The 20,761-nt window shown below is 35.0% G+C and overlaps 1 protein-coding gene across 3 annotated transcripts in view; it reads left to right on the top strand.

The window, feature by feature from the left end:
• The window catches only part of SPAST (spastin), a 24,329-nt gene extending 3,871 nt beyond the window's left edge, over positions 1 to 20,458 (top strand). The window contains exons 3-16 of one of the 3 annotated variants that reach the window (XM_072409322.1): positions 2,947 to 3,042; positions 6,360 to 6,535; positions 6,658 to 6,791; positions 7,074 to 7,167; positions 8,254 to 8,328; positions 8,412 to 8,483; positions 8,888 to 8,963; positions 14,791 to 14,882; positions 15,319 to 15,398; positions 16,226 to 16,268; positions 17,349 to 17,428; positions 17,536 to 17,606; positions 17,824 to 17,864; positions 18,606 to 20,458. In XM_072409322.1, coding sequence (XP_072265423.1) covers positions 2,947 to 3,042; positions 6,360 to 6,535; positions 6,658 to 6,791; positions 7,074 to 7,167; positions 8,254 to 8,328; positions 8,412 to 8,483; positions 8,888 to 8,963; positions 14,791 to 14,882; positions 15,319 to 15,398; positions 16,226 to 16,268; positions 17,349 to 17,428; positions 17,536 to 17,606; positions 17,824 to 17,864; positions 18,606 to 18,728 — 1,253 coding nt within the window. In that variant the 3' untranslated portion in view covers positions 18,729 to 20,458. Of the gene's footprint in view, positions 1 to 29; positions 3,043 to 6,359; positions 6,536 to 6,657; positions 6,792 to 7,073; positions 7,168 to 8,253; positions 8,329 to 8,411; positions 8,488 to 8,887; positions 8,964 to 14,790; positions 14,883 to 15,318; positions 15,399 to 16,225; positions 16,269 to 17,348; positions 17,429 to 17,535; positions 17,607 to 17,823; positions 17,865 to 18,605 lie in introns of those variants that run through there. The other 2 variants (XM_072409321.1, XM_072409320.1) reach the window with 2 other exon arrangements.
• Positions 20,459 to 20,761: the final 303 nt, after the last annotated feature.

Raw genomic sequence — 20,761 nt, 5'->3', positions numbered from 1 at the left:
CGCATTTTTTTTTTTTTTTCCATGCAGTTTTTTTAAATATGACAATAACCTGCTGAAAGTTCATCATGTTTTCATTACTAAAAACTGTGATTGCTGTATTTACCAAGTGGCAATTGGCATTATCATACCTTTTTAATATTTTTTTTTATAGCATTTTCTTCTAAGGTGGCTTCACAAGAGATCAAAAGTGTTTGTTTCAAATACATAATCGCCACTTTTGAAAATTGAGTCGTTTATCATTACTATTTCAAAAGTAACAACCAGCGACTGCTATGTAAGTCTATAGGTACATATTACCAGAGGGGAGATTAGTACTTCATTCAAGTGAATAAAGTTTCTGATCACCACCAGTATAGGGAATATAGTCTTTAGTTTTCACTTTTAGAAGCCTGTTTACTGGAGGATAGAGAATAGATGGGACATGTTATTAGTGGCAAACAAGATTCTGAAAGGGGAGAACAGCCAAGTTTGAGATTACATTCTGTTCACTTTTCAATAAATAGGCCCCCTAGGAATAAAATTATAGCAACTGCACTGCCCAATGAATCTTCCCATAACGACATTGATAAACAGTAAGTAGGATATGGTGTAATATTATATGTTGTTATAGATGGTGTAATATTATATATTTTAGTTTTATGCCATCAAACCTTGATGAACTAATCACATGCTGCAAAATATTATTTCAGCCTGTGATTTGAGAATTTCAAACTGTAAATGTTTGTCTTTTTGTACTTATATCTAAAAAAAAAAAATATACAATAAAAAGGTAATTTTTAATGATAGTGGATGATGACCTTGCAAATACATAGTTTCACCTGTGAATTGGCTATTCTCAAGCATTCCCTAAGCGGTACACAGCATTCGGATTCCTTTGTTGTTGCTTGCGGCAGCCTCTCAGCAAGTGCACAGTATTCACCCATCTTTACTGTCTGCTGCATTGTACATTTCATACAGGCCTCATTGTCTTTTTGTCTGTGCCACAACCATATGCTTGTGAATGTATTGCATGCACTTTTTTTAACTTTTGTTTTGTTTTTTGTTTTTTTAAATCTTGCTTGAGATGCTCATGTATGAAAGAATTTGTTAGTTATTCCTTATCTAATCACAAAATGACTATAACATAATTTGACACTCAACAATGGATTTGATAACATATCAGTTCATGGATTACACTTTATTACTACTAAGAAAAATTGTTTCTGGGCAGGTAAAAAAAAAAACTTTTGATAGTAGCGCAGTGTCTTCTGGATTATTTTTCAAGAGAGACCTATTAAGTGGAAAATCTTTGTGAGCCATTGTTAACTATTTTGATGTCAGAAATGTATGGTAATATCACTTCTAGGGGAACCCTCACACAGTCTTAAGTGTTACACTAGGCTATGGAAACAAAGAGGATTTAGTATATGGATGGCTAGCATGTTGGGAATAAGTTGACATTATTTCTGTAATTATATCTCCCAAATAAGAGTTTCAATGGTTTTTTTATATTTTTTTATTCTTTTTATCCTATAATTTTTATTTTCTGTGTTAGAAATAAAAGTAGAATAAGTTCTATTTTTTTTAATCCCTAAAAAGAAAAAAATATATAGTTTACGGTTAGTTATTTTAAAAGTTGAGCCATTGGAAGAACTATAGGTTCCATCTAGTGCAGTAATTGAATGTATGTACTACATATTATAACATCTGTCCTCTAAAATTATCATTAGTGTAGTATTAGAAAGAAACATTATAAGGAAAATTATTTTGAAGGAATAGCCGGGGGTAAAGGTTATGTTATAATTTGTTTTAGTTCTGTGGTTTATTTTCTGAAAGTTGGATCAGAAACACAGCTGTATTATTGACACATTATATGTGCTTTCTATTAGTGCCCCTGCTTTTTTATGATTTAAATTGGTCACTGTATATGGCGGCCCAGTGGGTAAAGCTACTACTTTAATTCACAGAATAGGTTTGGAAGGCAGGAGGCCCACAGACCTGAAGTCATTTGGTATTACTGTTCTCCTGGCACTATTTTCAACAATCATGTATAGGGACATTTGCAGCGGCTACGTTTGCCAATGTGTTCCCAACACAAGAGTAAGGCAATACGCTATGTCCTATGGCTTCAGTTCACACAAATGTATAAACACACATGTATAAGGTTTTGGGTTTGAGGTGAGTATTTACATTTCTTATTGCTGGGCTTGTCAGGTAAGAAGACTTTCTATCTCAAAAGAAAGTCTGAAAAAAAATTGAAGCATTTTGCAATCTATGTCTGTAAACACTTTGTTTATTCCATATCAGAGTCTGCTAAATGCAATCCTTCTAGTCCTTGGTGTTCTTTCCCAGAAATGTGTTTTGTGGATGCTTTGCTCATCTGCTTTTGGTGGTCACCTGTCAGAAAAGCCCACTCCTGTGCTCATAAAGGAAAAAAGTAAGCAAGGTCAGGATGGAGAGCAGTGGGAATTTGAATCCTATTCCTCAATCTCCACTATACAAAAGGAATTTGGGGATGCTTATCTATGAGTGCTTCTAAACATCGCAATAATGATAGACAGAAGCTCTCAATGACCTTTTGTAATTCTATTTCTTGGAGCTTTTCCTAAAATTCCCCAAACATGGTGTTGTATGTACAGTACCTTTTTTTAGGTTTCTCACACATATGAAGGGCATTGCTGATGTTTGAATTGGGACCCTGTGAAGAAAAGTAGTAAGATAGCTGCAAGAGCAGAAGTATATGAACTGTGAAATCGCCCATCTACAAGCTACAAAAATGTGTGATGGTTGCTAGGTATTAAATTATAGAGTGGCTTGTTTAGCAGTTCCTCTTTACATTCTAGAACTTTCTTTTAAACCAAGTGTTATGTTAAAATATGTGTAGCAGCAGTTTATTGTCTGTCTTTTTTATTTTTCCATCATTTTATTTTGTTCATTTTATTTCCTCCATTTCCTCTGTTTGCGTAGCAAAGCTGCAAGCAGATATACAAGGTCAGAACAAGCAAATGGAAGTATGTAGTGAAAGTACTAACCTGCCTTGCCGCAATGGACTTCCGAAGCCAGGTGGGTTTAGTTTTACTGATTTAATCTTTTGCTTGCACTTGCTTTAAGGCAACCACTTCTTTGATTCCAATTGTATGGTCCCAATTTTTATATATGCAGTTGATCCTGTCAAAGATCTGTGAAATTTTCACTTCTGCCACATGCTGATAATACTTAAGCAACGTTTGGCTGAAGAGAGGGTAACATTTGGCGCCAAAGTTTATTTTGCCAACCAACATTTCAAACGTTGCTAACCATCACTATTATTGCTTTGTATATAACTGGCTATGTGTCAATAAGTGGTGAACATTTTTCTTGGTGACTATCAGAGTGTGCCTGTTGTGTGCTGGAAAAGTTAACTCTGGTTAGCTTGAACAGGATGAATATTTGGTTCTGATACTCGGGTTGAAAAAAGACACATCAATCCACTAGAGAAAGGATTGAAACAAATGATGGATGAAGCAACACTACAGTCTAATGAATACAGTGTCAGATCACAGTAGTAATTTGTCACAGCTCCTGTAACTATTTACCAAATAACTTGGCCTGCTTATTAGGGTAGAGAAAACTTTTTACATATCTTTTAGGTTGGTTTGATCCCTAATTATTTCTCCTATTAACTTTTTTTTCATTCTAGATAAAAAATCGGCATACACATGCCTCTGTGTCCAACTTGATTTGTGTGACTTTGTCATTTCTTTTTGACAATCTGTTGCTTTCCATTTGGTTCAGGGGATGCAGGCATACCTACATATCTTTTTAATGTAAAGAATATCCAATACAGTATTTTGCATTGAATAACTGATATCTCAATTCTTAGTTGCTACAGTCAATTAGCTGACGATTTAAAAAGAAACCGAAAAGGCTGTAAAAATATATAACCCTTTACATCACCTGTTTTGATTTAGATTTTAACTGTATAAAGCCATGGGTGCCAGAAAGAAAAAACATTTAATTTCCTGGGTTTCTTTTGACTTGTTCTTCTGGGCAATTCTCTTTGCGATGATGCTTTGAAAAACAGTAGATATTTGTGAACTATTTCAGCACATTCATGCTACAATAATGTGGCCTGCAGGGTCTGCGGCTACTCGTTAGACATTGGGGATGTAGCTGGTTCTGAATACTGTCATCTAATGTGAGCGCGTTTCGTTAGATGGATTTATCCTTTTCTATGGAGTACTATTTGGTTGGAATGGGAAAGTGGGTTTTGTGAAAGTTACCTTATTATATCCTTGTTTTCTAATTTCAACCTTGTTTTGTTTTCTAGTACCAATTTTAAAATTTGCATCCATTGTGTCAAAATAACGCATTCTATAAAAAAAACAAAAAAAAAACAAAACCCATGCTGATATTACAAACATTGCAATGTTCTGTGTATTTTGTCTCTGGTCCTAGACCTATCTGTAACAGGACCATGAATAGCTAAAGAAAAAAGCGCTCAAAAGTACAAGCATAGACACCTTCTAAAAGACAATGTAAACCCTTATCTGGAAATGTTTTTGTATTAATCTTTTATAAATTCAAGGACCAAGTAGTTTTGGCACAGATCCCACAGCAGGATGGCCTGATGCTTTTGTCAGTTACAAAGTCATTACTGAGGATTAGCAAATGGTAAGGTAAGGTTTAGTGTTATTTTTGGGTGTTAGGGTTTTAGGTTAAGTGTTAGTGTCAAGGCAAAAAAAATGCAGTCATAATACCCTATGTTTTTGATTCTTTATAATTCTGAAAGTACGGAAAAATACCAACTCATCTGTCAAAGTCCCAGTGTGATTCCGGCTGCCAGTTTAGGTTGACAGTGCGGTCTACCTACTGCATTGAAGTTCCAAGTAGTGTTTCCAGCCCTGCCCATTCTTGTGTTATGGACTACAGACCATTCGGTAGTCCTGCGGAAGAGAACGAAGAGAACTGCTCAGGACTAAAAACACTGCTAGGTATTTTAACCTAAAGAGGAAGTTTACTTCTACACACTGGAACATCAATAGGTATTTTACTGTACTTGTAGCATTTAAGAAACCCAAAATGTGAAAGTGTGCATGTATTGCAAAAATACATAAATATTGGTGTCCCAGATATACCTTTTCATGTAGTCTTGATTGGTTAGGATGGAATGATATAATTCCCGTGCATAGGCCTGAAAATTGCTTCTTTCTGACATAATCATTCTAAGACTGTACTGTGCTTGGCTTGGTGTACAATTAGAAAAAAAAATGATGACAGGCAGGGGCATATGCATTTGGGTTGAAAGAGACCTATACAGAATATTTCACTGTTAAAAGCTACATTTCAGCATTTTTTTTCTTTTTAAAACTAAAGGTTTACTGAATATTTGTTGCTTTTGAGGCAGATGGATTAGATTGTGCACTGAAGATACAGTAAAAGGTGTGTCAGGATTACTGCAGTGGTTAGGGCAGGGATTGTCCTGTGATATTGGGAATGACATGGAATTTAGTTGTGGTGAAGGAAGCTTGACAGGATCTCTTAACAAATGTAGAGTTATAATAATGATGTATAATCAACAATCCTTTCAGTTTTCCTGGTAAATTCTGGCTTATGAATCTTCAAGCCCTTGGATGCTTACATTTCTAGAACTGATTTCCTAACATGTAGCAGAAACATGACTATTTTTAAGGAATGCTTGCATATTTGTCTCTGGACACAATACATGAATGGGGTTCAAGGAAGTAATATAAGTCTTGGACTATAGGATTTGCTGCATTGCGACACCCATATATTCAACAGGACATTTTTGTAGGCTATAGAGCACAAAATATTAGCAGGTTGATTTTGCTTTTGAAATCTAATATGTGAATTCTGTAAGTCATGGCAAGACAGACATGAAATGATTGGATTTAAATTTTATTCTGGAAAACACCACAAATAAATAGAATGAATCACATTTCCCTAAAAAGTCTGGCAAATGCTGTGCAAAGTGTAAGAGATTCTTCTCAATCGTAAATTGGTGACCTTGTTCATCTTTGGCACATTGGATTGTTCTAGCGAAACAAACATTTTGCACTTTACTTTCCTAAATGCCGTGCTCCTTTACGCTGCCTTTAACTGTTGTATGTGCAAGCCTTTTTGCCTTGCGATTACAGCACTTATCTGTAGTATTAGGGTAAAACAAAAATAAACGAAAAAATCCTTAATAGGGTAAGAATAGAAATCGGCCACAAACAAATATTCCCTAACTCCTTCATTATGCGAGAAAGAAAAAAGAAACTTGTAAATCTTAAAACAAAAGGCCAAAATTAACATCACATTTTTTTTTTCTTTTCACAAGTGTGTTTTTTTTTCTTTTCACAAGTTAACATTGCTTCTTTTTTTTTTTTTACTTTTAGAAAGAGGTGCAGTTCCAAAAAAGAAGGATGGAGTCACTGTTGCAAGTAATACCCTTCCTCGTTCGAAAGCCACACCCAAAGCTGTATCTCCAGTAGTTTCCCATTCGCCTAGGATACCCAACTGTTCCAGTTCCTCCTCTTCAAATAGGCCAGCCTTCTCTCATACAGCTAGCAGGGTATACCCTAAATGTTTTTCACTTTTGGAGTGAAGGTTTTTCTGTTTGTGAGTGTGTGTGTATGTATGTTTGTTTTATTCATTACTTATATTGTATATTTTTTATTGTTTATTTTATTTTAGGGAGCAGGAGTAAAAAATAATAGACCAAATAAGCCAACAACGCCAGCTACTGGCCTCAGGAAAAAAGATATGAAGAACCTAAAAAATGTAGATAGCAACCTTGCAAATCTGATTTTGAATGAAATTGTAGACAGGTATGTGTGGCCTTGTGTTCTATACACGTTCTCAAAAGTTTTATTTGTACAGTATATAACATTCTCAGTGCTCAACCCAGAAATTTTTTTAAGCCGGGTGGGAAGAAATTGTAGGTGGGTGGCAGCCCCTGTATTGTGACCAAACTCTTTAGTAACCACCCAAAAACAGCCGGGTGGGTGCTGAAAAGTGCCGGGTGGTGCGCCTAGCTAAAAGGGCCTGGGGAGAACCCTGATTCTATTATGGTGCTGATCTTTATTGTTTTTTCCCCTTTTCCTTTACAGCGGTCCATCTGTCAAATTTTCTGATGTTGCTGGACAAGAACTAGCAAAGCAAGCATTACAAGAAATAGTGATACTTCCTTCTATTCGCCCAGAGGTATTTTTTCCACTGCTTATCTGCAAAAGGTTTAGTTTGTAAACCGTTTGGGTTCTTAAAAAAATATGTTTTCTTAGAATCTATGTGGGTGAGAAATCCAGATTTCAGCTAATTAGGTTGGTACTTTTGAATCAAAATTTAGTGTTATGTACTAATAGACATACAGGAGTTTTATTATTCTACTATTTCAGTACTTTTCTAGCTGCACAAGCATCAGCTTTAGAAAAACAGTGTTCATAAAAGACCCTGTCGTCAGTTTAATAAATTACAGGTAATGGCATTAAAATAAAGTATTTGAAATGCTTGCTGTGTTTCCCTTTAAAAAAAACAAAACAAAAAACAATTTTTTATTCATTTGTAATATGTCTTTGAGTAGTATTCTAGAAAATTTTACTTAATTTTCCTAGCACAGCCCCCTTTCTCCTTTCCTAACATATTCTTTCCTGCTTCTGGCAACGTCTTAACTTCTCTTAGTGCTAGCTCAGCAATGATGCTTTTCCCTTCATTTCACTATTGAGTGACTACCAAGAAAGGAGAAGGATAAATAACTCTTCTAAAGAGAAAATTTACCAATAACTACTTTCATTAAGGTAGCTATGAATTTGTCAATAAATTATAAAGTAACAGTGACTTTTAAAGCTTTAGCTATGAGATACATATGAAAACATTTACGTTGAGTAGGTGTATACATATTGATATGACTACCACAAGTTCTATTTTACCCCCAATCTACACATGAAGGTGCACTCGTGGTGCACTATTTTGAATACGCATACAGAATAACTTGTCTTTAAGAGAAACATTGGCACTGCTGCCATTGCTAAGCTTTTTCTTGGTCATACTTGGCTGACTCTCTAGCTTCAAATCCTTGAGCATCCTAAAACCAAGTGTTCACAGCTTTTTCCAGGACAGGCTTTGCATCCCCTATGTTTCTCATAACATGTTTTGCTTTTAATCATTGCAAGCTTTATTTTCCAAATGAGAAAGTGTTTTTCAATTGTAACCAGACACTTGGAATTTTGTCCATACAGGATCATTATTTTATAAAGTGCCATTTTTTGTTTTTGTGTTCTATTTTGCTTGTAGCTATTCACTGGTCTCCGGACTCCTGCTCGAGGGTTATTGTTGTTTGGTCCACCTGGAAATGGAAAGACCATGCTGGTGAGAAAGCCTTTTACCTGTTAATGTGTGTTGTCTAGGGATATCTTTGCATTTCCTATATGTTTCTTATATTTCCGTTTCAGGCAAAAGCAGTGGCTGCTGAATCAAATGCAACATTTTTTAATATTAGTGCAGCAAGTCTCACTTCAAAATATGCAAGTATCTTTCAGTTTTTTTTCTTGTTATTAAACATTAACTATTTTGTATTTTGGGAAAAATGCTTACAAAGGTAAATCAAAAGTCAAAAAGGTTTTTTTTGACTAGCTTTTTGTTGTTGGACCATTTTGCATTTTTTTTTTCTCTTTTAAGTCATCACAGAAAACTATAGTTTTATGTCATATATGCAAATGCATACTTGTGAATTATGAATGTTCAAATAATAATCAATTAACTATTTAGAAGCAAAATTGGTGGTCAAGTATTGAATATCTTTTAGAGAGACAAAAGGCATTCCCAGATGACACCCACTGTGTGTGTGTGTAACACTTTATTTTTTATCAAGCGGGGTGTATCTTTTGATTTGGAGTATTTTTCTAAGGTTGTTTTTTCTTGTTTTCAGGTAGGAGAAGGAGAAAAATTAGTGCGGGCACTTTTCTCTGTGGCAAGGGAACTCCAGCCATCTATTATTTTTATAGGTAATTGGTTCTGTTTTTCACTTTTAACTTTAACTTTTTTTTTTTTTTATATTCTGAATATTTGTTATAATTTCTATTTTTTGGGTTAGTGATGGAGGTAAAGTTTCATCATGTCAGTCTATGCTGACTTTTAATGTGCATATTTTTTGTGTCCTTTTAGGCTTCATTCTTTTCTTTCATACTTTTCATTCCTCATTCTTCCTCGTCAATAACCTTAACATTTCTCGTGGCTGCTAATCCCATGTTGGTAGTCTTTCAGCAGGGATGTAATTTACATTCTTTGCTAACAAACTGTGGACAAAGTAAAACTGTATATTGTTTTAATATATTGTATAATAAAGTTGTAATAGTATCAAATTATAGAACATTAGGCATTTAAAAAAAGTTAGAAACCTATCCATAGACTTCTAACATCCTATAAACATATAATAAGCAAGAAAGTAATACAAGTAAATGTTAACAATATTAATACAAAATATGCACACACTAAAAATACTTGCAGTCCAGAGGTATGGCAAAGTGTTATGTTTAACTAAGCTGTCACAAAGTAATACTTAGTTTTGTTACATAGTAGGTTGAATAGCCTATCAAGTTCGACCACTAGGGAAATAAACATATCCTAAATAAAAAAAAAAACTCATAGACACAGCTGATCCAGAGAAAGGCAAAAAAAAAACCCCTGGTACAATTTGCTCCAACAGGGGAAAAACATTTCTTCCTAATTCTCTGAGGTAATTAGATGTTCCCTGGATCAACAGTCTCTATTATCTTTACTTTAAATCTTTAAAACACAGTTATATTGTATGCTTCTAAAAAAGCATCCAGCTTTTTCTTAAAGCAGTCCATACTAGTTGCTAAAGCTATTTCCTGAGAGCCTACTCCACATTTTCACAGACCTTACAATGAAGAAACCCCTCCTTATCAAGAGCTTAAACTTCTTTTCCTCCAGACGCAAAGAGTGCCCTCTTGGACTTTGTAACGATCTTTAAGTGAATAATTGGGAAGAGAGTTTTCTATATGGACCATTTATTTATGTATACAGGGTGATCCTATCCCCCCTTAAACATCTCTTCTCAAGGGAGAATAAGTTCAATTTAGCTAATCTCTCCTCATAGATAAGCTCCTCCATTTCTTTTATTAGTTTAGTTGGCCTTCGCTGCACTCTCTCCAATTCCATGGTATCCTTTTTGTGAAACTGGTACAGGGGCAGGATTATGTCTCAATCTCTGCAGTCTATTCCTCTTTTATTACAAGAAAGTTCTTTACTAGCTTTAGATATTGCAGCTTGGCTTTGCATTCTATTATTAAAGCTATGATCTACCAGCACCCCAAGATTGTTTTCCATTTCTGATTCCCCCTAGGCAGTATGAAGCATGCATGTTTGCTCCCAAGTGCATAACTTTACATTTATCATAATTAAATGCAGGGCTGTGGAGTCGGTAGATAAATCCTTTAACTCCAACTCCTCAGTTTCTGGTACCTCCGACTCCTCTGTATTTAATATGCTAATGTATTTTCCCCGTCGTCTGGCAGCAACATACACACCATTTAACCACAGAACTACTGGCTAGAAAGCTGACGCTCCACTGTATTAACCAGTTTAAACAAAAGACAAAAAAATGAAATTATTAAGGTTTTATTTATTGTTTTTATCAAGTAGCCATAAAGTAGTAGCATAGCATGCAAAAAAATCAGGAACTGTACCAGTTTAAAAATATGAACCACATTCTCTGGTAGTTTTAAAACAAAGCTTAACTACATGAACAAAAACAAAAGCTGGAAAACCTAAAACAGTTCATATATAAACTTGGAATATAATTGTAGAGCAGAATAGCTGTTAAATGCAATCCAAAACTAACTCAATGTAGTGTTGTTCTAAGAAACAGAATTGCTTCTGCCACATCCTTTTTCATAGAAGCTCTTAAATCTGACTTGATTATTTGATTATTTTTAGAGCTGACCTGGGTGGGTGTCATTGCAGTTACGGTCCTAGCCACATCACTAATAATCTCAGGATAAACAATAATGGCTTCTTCTACAGTCAGTTTCGATGAGCGATCATACTTTTCTACTTTTATTTCTTTAAAAAACTTCTGCTGTAATCTCTTTATTGGGAAATTTCTGGTCGTTTATCTTTCACGCATATGCAACGTTGCTTTAGTGTTGAAAGTTCAATTTTGTCCAAGTAGGAATCAAAGTTTAATTCTTCATTTCAAGAGGATGATCCTCAGTTACCAGTGCTTATAGCTTCATCCAGTGGTGGTGTTTCAGGTAGTAATCCCTTTATGTGAACTGCTACATCATAGAGGGCCTTTTTTGCAGTATCAGTCTGGTCATCGCTCAACAAAATTCGGCTCATTGGGTCAACATAAATAGCGGCTAACAAGATTTGATTATCCAGTAAGAGATGCTCTCTCTTCTTCATTGAAGATACAATATAAGATGCAATATATCAAGCTCTTCCATTTCAAGAAGAATTTACCAGGTGTTAAAACTTCAGATTGCAAACTCTTTGTGACAGTAAAGGGGTTAGAAAGTGGATTTTTCAATGCTTTTACTTGTGTCCACTAGCTTTCAGTTAATAAAATATTTTCCTTGTCCAGTTCTTCAAGAAAGTCTTTTAGTTCAAGCAAAGGCTTTACCATCAAATAAGTGCTTCCCCAGCGTGTTGTTTGATCCAAAATGTCACCTTTTCCTGCACGTCTTTTCAAAATGGCATCTGTTTTAGGGGCCCTGGCTGCAACAGTTACTTGCCTTAATTTGCCAATTAGAGTAGCTTCAATCCATCTCTTATTACAAGTTGCAGAGTATGAACAGCAAAACATATATGTTGAAGCAGTACGCTTAGATCCAATACTTGCAGAACTGTCTTCCTCTAATATCTGTCTGTCACTTTCTTCATCTACTTTCTTCATTTTCTCAATTGTGCTCAACATATTGGAGGCATTATCTGTCACAATACATAGAAAATGTTCCTTTTTAAAATCTTCTAGAACATCCTCCACTAGCATCTGAAGATAGTGCCTGGGTGTCCTTTACTCCTAAGGTTCGCGTTATAGTTTTATTATTTTCATCAACAAATCTAACATTAATTGCAAAACAATTGACTCTGTGATGCGTGCATGCATCAATTTTTATGAAGAAAAGATCCCTTCAGACCTTTTCGTAGTTCTTCCTTTTTTATATTTGGCCTCTTCAATTATAAGTTTCCTTATACTTTCTCTTTCCAGAGAAACACCAAGTGTTTTCGTCATTTCTCCATTTAGGCCTAAGAAGGCTGGCTGTGAAAAGGATAGTGGTACACTATTCTTTACTACCATTTAAATAATGTGTATTTTTATTTTTCTGGTGTCTTTGTTATGGTAACTTTGTCAGATATAAAGAATCTTCTTAGTTGTGTTTGGTCTCCAGTAGATTTCTGAACATTTATTATCCTAGAAGTGGATAAAATATTTTCATTGATATCTTTCTCATTCACAACTTTCATTCACAACACTTTAGGATGAAAACCCTGCAAGTGTCTTTTCAAATTTGATGCTCCTGTAGGTGCATTTTTGTTTTACCCACTGAAACTGCTAATTTTTGCATCACATTGTTTTTCACCATCATCTTCAAAGAATACATTGGCACACGTAACATTTCCCATCACTTGTTAAGTGCTCCTAATCAGCAGACTTTATCATGTTTGTTGACAGACTTTTTGCCATTGTGAATGGGGTGCCACTTTCACTAAAATAAAAATATCAAATATGTTATACTAACTAGCATATTCTTTGAATTAAAACAGACATACACATAGTCCTGCACTATTGCAAACATACATACATACAACATGGCACTATACACACAAATATACTATAGCTCTGCACTAAACTTAGACATAATTTGTCCTATACAGAAAAACATGCACACATTATGCACTATACACAAACATTCATACATCCCTGCACCATACACACAAACATACACATAGCCCTGCAGTTTTACCTAGAAACATGAACACAGCCTTCCATCATAGTAAACACAAGCAGCCATGCAGTTTTAAAATAAACATGAACACTTACAGTTAAATCCAGAAAGCTGTTCCTCCAAGTTCTTTTAAGCTCTTTTAGCAGACCGAGGAAGTTGAGCAGACGCTGCTGCCTTTATCTTTGTTTGCTGATGTTCTGCTGAAGACAGGGTAGTGGGAGGCTCTTGGGCCAGGGGGCCACTTAACTAACTTCCTAGTATTAGGTGGTGTTCAAAATGATGTTAAATTTCAGCCTTGGATGGGAGCATATATGGAGAGTGCAGACAGGACACCTGAACACACATCATGCAATAGCACTCACCTACACCTACATCATTACACTTGTTTTCACTCAAATTTACTTGTTAAACACATTATATATGCAGTAAAATGAAAACACTTTTTGTAATGTACATAATCCACGTTAACAATAATGTGAATGTCAGGTTGCATAATAGCTGATATATTAGCTGAACTACACTAGTAGAACTACAACTATGCACTGAGCTTTATTGTTACATTGGAGAAATTCTTAATTATGACTATTGTTTGTGAAATAGAACATTTGAACTTGCTGTATTTTTTTTATTAGAATTTACATTTATCAGGAGTCGGCATTGGTACATTTTTATAGACTCTAACTCCAGGTACCTAAAATTGTCTCCTCGACTGACTCCACAACCCTGATTAAATGTTGTTTGCCATTTAGCTGCACATTCAGACAGTACATCCAGGTCTGCTTGTAGATGATAGACTTCCATTACATAATTTGGTGTCATCTAAAAACACAGAAATTGTACTTTTAATCCCAAACTCTATATCATTTATAAAGATGTTAAACAGTAAAGGTCACAACACTGAACCCTGGGGTTACACCACTAATAACCATTCATACCATTTAACCATTGTTAAGCAACCCAAGTAAAACATACCTGCATATTGCTATTGATATATGCACACCCCACAGGCATCTAAACTTTTCAGTTTACCTGATATGTCGCAACCATAATGAAACTGTTTGTAGTCCAACTCTAGAGCACACAGAAAAGGGTGAATATTTTGCAAGTAAATGTTAAGGAGCAAGTCAACCCAAAAAAAAAAATATATACCTGCCTTCAATCCTGCAGAGCAGTTGATCTGTCTGGAGGTTTCTTCCATTGGGCCCCGCATTGTCGCGGTACCCATCTTTGGGCCAGCGAGTTAGTCGCCACCATCTTCTCTCAGTTCTTCCCGATTCTTCCGACGCAGGCGTGAGAACGGGTGACGTACATGGGGGGGAAAAAAACTTGCCGATCTCACTGCGCATGCATAAGATCAACAGTTTTTTACCCTTTTGGTGAAAGGGCTCCTTCTGAGCATGCCTGAGGGGCAGCCAAGAGCCTCCTAGTATGGGTCAAGTAGGTATCCCGGAAGGCTCTGCGCTCCCATTCATTCTCGATTGCCTGGGAGATTAAGGGAGCGGTGCTGCACCCTTTAAAAAAAAAAAAAAAAAAAAGTTTGCTTTAAATAGAGAAAGCTTTTTCATCCTAGGAGAAAAGATGTGTGTGTATATAGATGGATGGATATATATATATATATATATATATATATATATATATATTTATATAATTTCTATATAGGTATGGTACAACAAAATTTCTAGGAAGATCAGGAAACTCTGGTGGCAAAGAGGAAGACTTGTAAAGTATGGTAATCTCATGTTTCCTTCTAAATTACAGGATGTGCTTTGAGTTAGAGAAGGGGGTTGGTGATAACTGTTGTAAACTATAGTAAATGATGTTCTTATAATTCTGCTTTTAAATTGTGTCCCACTTGCAGATGAGGTTGATAGCCTTTTATGTGAAAGAAGAGAAGGAGAGCATGATGCCAGCAGACGATTAAAAACAGAATTTTTGATAGAGTTCGATGGAGTAAGTATTGTTTCTTTGTATCACATTGTTATGTGTCTTTCAAAGCCTATGCAAAACTCTTTTCCCTTTACCTTGGGCCAAAGGTAGAAATAGCAGGGACACATTGAAGTAGAACTGTAGCCGGGCAAAATGCAGAAACTGTTTGCGTAGTATATTTGCACATGTTGACAGACTTTTCTATCAGTATGTATGGCTCCAAGCCAGACAGCTCAGTGCTTTCTCTTGCCACTCCATTCCTACATTAACTTTTTACTCTGCTTCAGAGAACTGCTTTTTGTGAATAGACCATAGGGGGGCCATTAGTCTTATTCATTGTCTCCAACTGTAATAATAAATTAATTTCTAATCTGCTATTTTGGTATGACTGCAAAAATGGTCAGTGCTGCCTGGATTCTAGATTTCATTTGTGTCCCTTTTTGTTACTTTACAATTTTAGGTACAGTCTGGAGGAGATGATCGCGTGCTTGTCATGGGGGCTACGAATAGACCTCAGGAGCTGGATGAAGCAGTTCTCAGGTACAGTTCTCAGTGAAAGTTCAGTGATTTACCTATATGTGACCCAATGGCGAAACTTCAATATTTGGTGAAATTTATTTTTTTTCATGCAATGGGTGTATACTTTTTTTAGGCTCTTTATGTTGGTTTCCACATTATTCTGCATTGTTAATCAGAAAAGAGCATGAGGGGTCTCTTAGCTTAGGTTGCTTGGTAAGTTTGATGAAATGAAGGTAGCGTGATGTGACACAAGAAGTAAGTAATTTGTATAGTTCACTTTTCCACATATATTAAGTTAAAGCAGTGTTTCTCAACCAGGGTTCCTTAAGAGGTTGTTAGGGGTTCTCTTGTTCCTTTTTGGCTATCTGTAAGGATGGGATTCTTCTCAATAGCCAGCAGTGTAAGAGGCATTTTTCCTCCACCCTAATTTTAGCTTTAGCTGTACTGTGGCTTTTAGCTGTGGCTATAGTATTATATCAGGGGTTCCCCCTAAGTCCTAAATTTTTAAAGGGTTTCCCATGTTATAAAGGTCAACAAATACAGAGTTAAAGTAATAATGCAGTAAGCTGTTCCCTTATACGTCCTCTGTGAGATCCAACATATGAAAAAGTTTTCTCCTACATCTGCTTTTAATTGCACTTTAGGAGAGGAATGCAAATGACTTCAAGTAGTGTTTCCTCAAGTTAAAGCATTATTGAATTGTAGAAAAGAGCTGGAAGGGGAAAATCGGCTGAAGCACGTCTGCCTTACCAGTGCAAAAGATGAAACATGCTTACCTTCATGTTTTGCCATGTGTCTTTGTTTTTTTTTTGTTTTTTTTTGTAACCTTACCTTTTGTTTTTCTGTAGGAGATTCACCAAAAGGGTTTATGTCTCATTACCAAATGAAGAGGTATGTTTTTTATTTTTTTTTTTTTTTAACAAAAAAAATATAAATATTAAGACTGGTAAGAAAAAAGATGTTAGTATTGCACAAATACCAAGTAGCTGATAAGTTGTAAGTTTAGTTTGAAAAAACTACAAGGCTGAATGAAAGAACAATAACCTGGTAAAAATAATTATCCAACAGCTAATGCATCCCTTCAAAACAAATTACTAGAAATAAGGCAAAAAGGGTTAATGCAATATACATATGTGTTAGTTGCCACAGCCTTAATTAGCTAGGGTCCTGAGTGTAAAAGTTATATTTGTACCACCTATGATGCCAACAGGCAAGGGGTGGCAATACAATTTAGGAATTTTCTCGGTCCCAAACAGGCAAAGCAATGTAAAGAAACATTCAAAAAGCATGGACTACAGAATGTATTGAATAATCTCTTTTGGCATTCCTTTTCAATACGGATATTAATCTGGCCATCCTAGAACACAATCATGTATTTGTAAGGTAATATCATTGTATCTTAGAACTGAAAGCAATATGGCCTTCCTTTTTGAAAAGCATGTAATTGTTTTTAATTTACCTTTTTGTACATGGGTAGATATCTGCACAGGGTACTGGCTGCTAATGCATAGCCATTAGTTGTAGGAATAATATGTTTCCAATAATATGTTTCTTATATGAAAGATAAATTTCCTCTATTATTCAGGGGGAAGAGTTTGCGGGGGAACCACCTTTTTAAAAGCTGGAGTTTTATTGTGTAGCAGTGCATCAACCTATGATCAGTTTTGTATGGTTTATTTGTTAAGCATCCCTCTACACTGAGCTAAATGACTTTTTTTTTTTAAAAAAGTTTTTAAGTATCAGGAAGCAGATGGCATGCTCTGGGAATAAAGAGAGGGAGCAAGAGCATGCTTCCTATTTACACACGGTCCTAAAGCAATAAACTGTTCTAGCCTTGTGTTTTTGTAAAATATTTCTAGTATTTGTTGATAATACTATATATACATTTAGCAATTTTTAGTACCAGTTTTGCCAAATAATGCACTAAGAATATACATCTTTTAATTGGTCTAAACGTTTTTCCCTAAACAGACGAGGCTTCTTCTTTTGAAAAACCTTTTAAGCAAGCAAGGAAATCCACTGACACAAAAAGAATTGGCTCAGTTGGCCAGGTAGGTGTAATGAATTGTATTGTCTGTAAAGGTAATTTTGGCTTTGTAGAGTTTTCTGATAAAATGCCAAAGTACTAAACATTTTTTTTTATAAATAAATATTATAGGCAGACTGAAGGATACTCTGGGAGTGATATAACTGCACTGGCTAAAGATGCTGCACTTGGGCCTATAAGAGGTATGTTCTAAAGCAGTTCTGGCTACCATTTGTTTGGCTTGTTTTTTCCCCATTTTGTTTATGTATGAGATGCAATTGACATAATATTAATTGATAGATAAATATATATATATATATATATATATATACATACATACACATGCTGGATACACATGGTTAGAGTAAAGCTGACTTAAAGTCAGAGACTCGCTATAAATGTTCTTTCATTCTGTTACAGAGCTGAAGCCAGAGCAAGTGAAAAATATGTCAGCCAGTGAGGTGAGTGTTGATATTGCTGGGATAAATATATAGTTTTGTCATAGAAGCTAAATAGTTGGAAAACAAAAAATATTCAAAATAGGAAACCTCCATTTGTCACATGCTGAATAATTGGTTGCTGAATGCTGCAACCAATGAATAAAAGCAAAAACAAAAAAACTACATACTGTAATTTTGACCACTGTTTTATTTAAGATATACTTCTATGCTGACCATTTACATCACTTACTGGCCACATTGTTATACTCATCCAAGAGTTACATGCAAAAAAGTTTCCACAGATTAAAGTGGACAGTTGTGGCCTGAAAATTACTCCAAAGCAGTATATAATCTGAAAGTGCTGAAAATCCTTGATTTGTTTACTTTCTGACTACCAGAATTGTAACATCAGGGCAATTTCAGATTTGCATGCAAGATGCAGGATTTGGAAAACAATATTAACTGTTCTAGCAACAATTGCCAAATATGGCATTTTCCATCACTTAGAGGAAAACTTTCTCAGTCTTCAACAAAGTCTCCAACAGGTAATGGTGAAATCATTTACAAAATGTTTACACAGGCTTCAATGTAAACTGGATAAACTCACCTTAAATAGTCTAAACTTGACATTTCAGACTTCACTACTACTACTAGTACTTTTTTGCTAAAAAAAAAAAAAAAAAAAAATCTAAAAACCTTTGGATTTTTTTTCTCTTGCATTTTGTTCTAGAGATCACAATTTTTTTTTTATTTTTGTTTTAGATGCGTAATATCAAATACACAGACTTCCTAACCTCACTGAAAAAAATAAAGTGTAGTGTCAGTACTTCCACGCTGGAATCTTACATTCGATGGAATAAAGAATTTGGTGACACCACAGTTTGAAAGACAACTCTTCTTGTGAAAGGATCCTCATACCAGCACTCTAAATGGCAAATGTGATCCTGCAAGCCTTTGGTAGGATTTCATTTATAAACTGGAACATGAGAAAAACTAAAAAATGAAGCTCACCTGTGTGCACTAAATCTTTAGAAACCTAATAGGAAATGATAAAAGATAACTCTTTTGAATGGCGTATTAACAGGATGTTTTGCCTTTAAATTCCAGTTTTTTTTTTTAGATGGGACTCCCTGTTGTCAGGGTTTGCTGAAAGAGGTAATTGTCCTTCCTGGATCAGCACTGACTTTATTAGATGGGGTAGTGGAAACTTTCATTTTACACTCTGTTCATCAGCTCATGTGCTCGAAAGGAATATTGGGTGTAGGAAAATCTGTGCCTTGAGTACACGTTCCAGCTTTTTTTGTGCCTGCCCATCTTTTTATTAACCTAATACTTCCTTGGTATTTACTAACTGTTAATGTTTGTAAATTTGTATCCATTTCTGGTGACAAGAAGGCTGAGGAAAATATTCACTTTGCAAAAGTGTCGGTCGTTTACTTAATGTGCCAAAGAAAACATTGTAGTGGCACAGAAAATGAAAGAATAAAAGCACATGAATACAATGTGAAGCAGCTGGTTTGCTTTGTTGATATGTCCTTCAGCCCTGTAGATCTCTTTACATGTGATTGTCTAGAAGAGGGATGTTACTCCTAAAAAAAAAAATGCATGATTTGTCCAAAAATTTTGAAATTATACTAGTCGATTTTTTTCATAAACTTTATAATGTAAGTTTCTAAACTCATTTATATTCTGTCATTCCTGAAATATAAATGGTTTGAAAAAGTATTAGAAATCATACCTGAAATGCTGCTGCTTTACAGTGTTCCATCATAAGAAAGTATATAAAAATATTTATTTGGTCTTGGCTCTGTGTAATTGGGTGAATACAGATTGCACCCCTTAGGCAGCAATGCAAAAATGTGGGGGGGGATGGTATTGATGCGTGTCAATACTTTTTCTCTTTGTGTTTAATGTCCTCTTATACGTGATCGGTCAGTATAGGATGATTATGAATTCAACTTTTCTCTCTGCCACAAGGAATTGGTTTTTGTATTTCCAAATCGAATAGAAGCCGCTTCGCATTAAAGAGTGTCCAAGAGATTTTGTTATGCCATGGCTAATGGTCAACTGATGAGAAGACAATGTTTTTAGTGCAGAGAGGGTAGCATTTGTTTTCAATGCCTTTGGGTTCTCTGGGAACACACCTCTTTACTCTGACCATGAATTTATACACAATACAATAAAATGATACTTGCTACTCGATCAATCTAGAAAAAGACAACTTACAAAAACATTCAAATAGGGACATGAACTAGATGTTTGTTTTGGTTACTGGCTATTCTATCTTCTATCTTCTTTATCCTGATGTTGCCATTTGTAGATCAAACAAAGGTAATAAATGAGAGATGTGGACCTTATTTGAAGCTATCTATTATCTTTCAATTTATGACTAGAATGAATAGAGCTGCTTTTTATTTTAAATTGGAAGAGTACAACCTTCATTTTTTATGTTAATGTGTAAAATACAGTAGCATTGTTTTGTCTTAAGATTATTGTCTCATGGGTTTGGGATATGAAAAAGCATTTGGAAGAGCCAGCTATGTTTCTTTGCTCCATGAAATTGATACACTGAACATTGTTCTAAAATTAAATTAAAGTTGTGTTTTATACAGAAATCCAGCTTGTTTAAATTGTTGCATTCTATGTTGCTATGTTTGTTGTCTATAGAAAAAAAACTTCTGGATTAAAGGGGTCGATTTGTTAACACAAAAAAGAAATGCTATAGGCAATCAATCCAACATATTAAACACATGCAATGATCAATATTTTTGTAGGCAGATTAAAGCAATTATGCCAAAAGCTCCTGAAGGTAAAAAAAGAGCAAATAAATCAGTGACTGTATAGAAAAGATGAAAAATAAAACTCCTTGAGAATAAGAAAATAGGTCCCATTCTCCAGACAATATATAATGAGACTTG

This window comes from Pyxicephalus adspersus, chromosome 4, assembly GCF_032062135.1.
Source record: "Pyxicephalus adspersus chromosome 4, UCB_Pads_2.0, whole genome shotgun sequence".
Lineage (NCBI taxonomy): Eukaryota > Metazoa > Chordata > Amphibia > Anura > Pyxicephalidae > Pyxicephalus > Pyxicephalus adspersus.
Note: the sequence above shows the minus strand (reverse complement) of the source record. Positions and strands in the feature narration are given on the sequence as shown.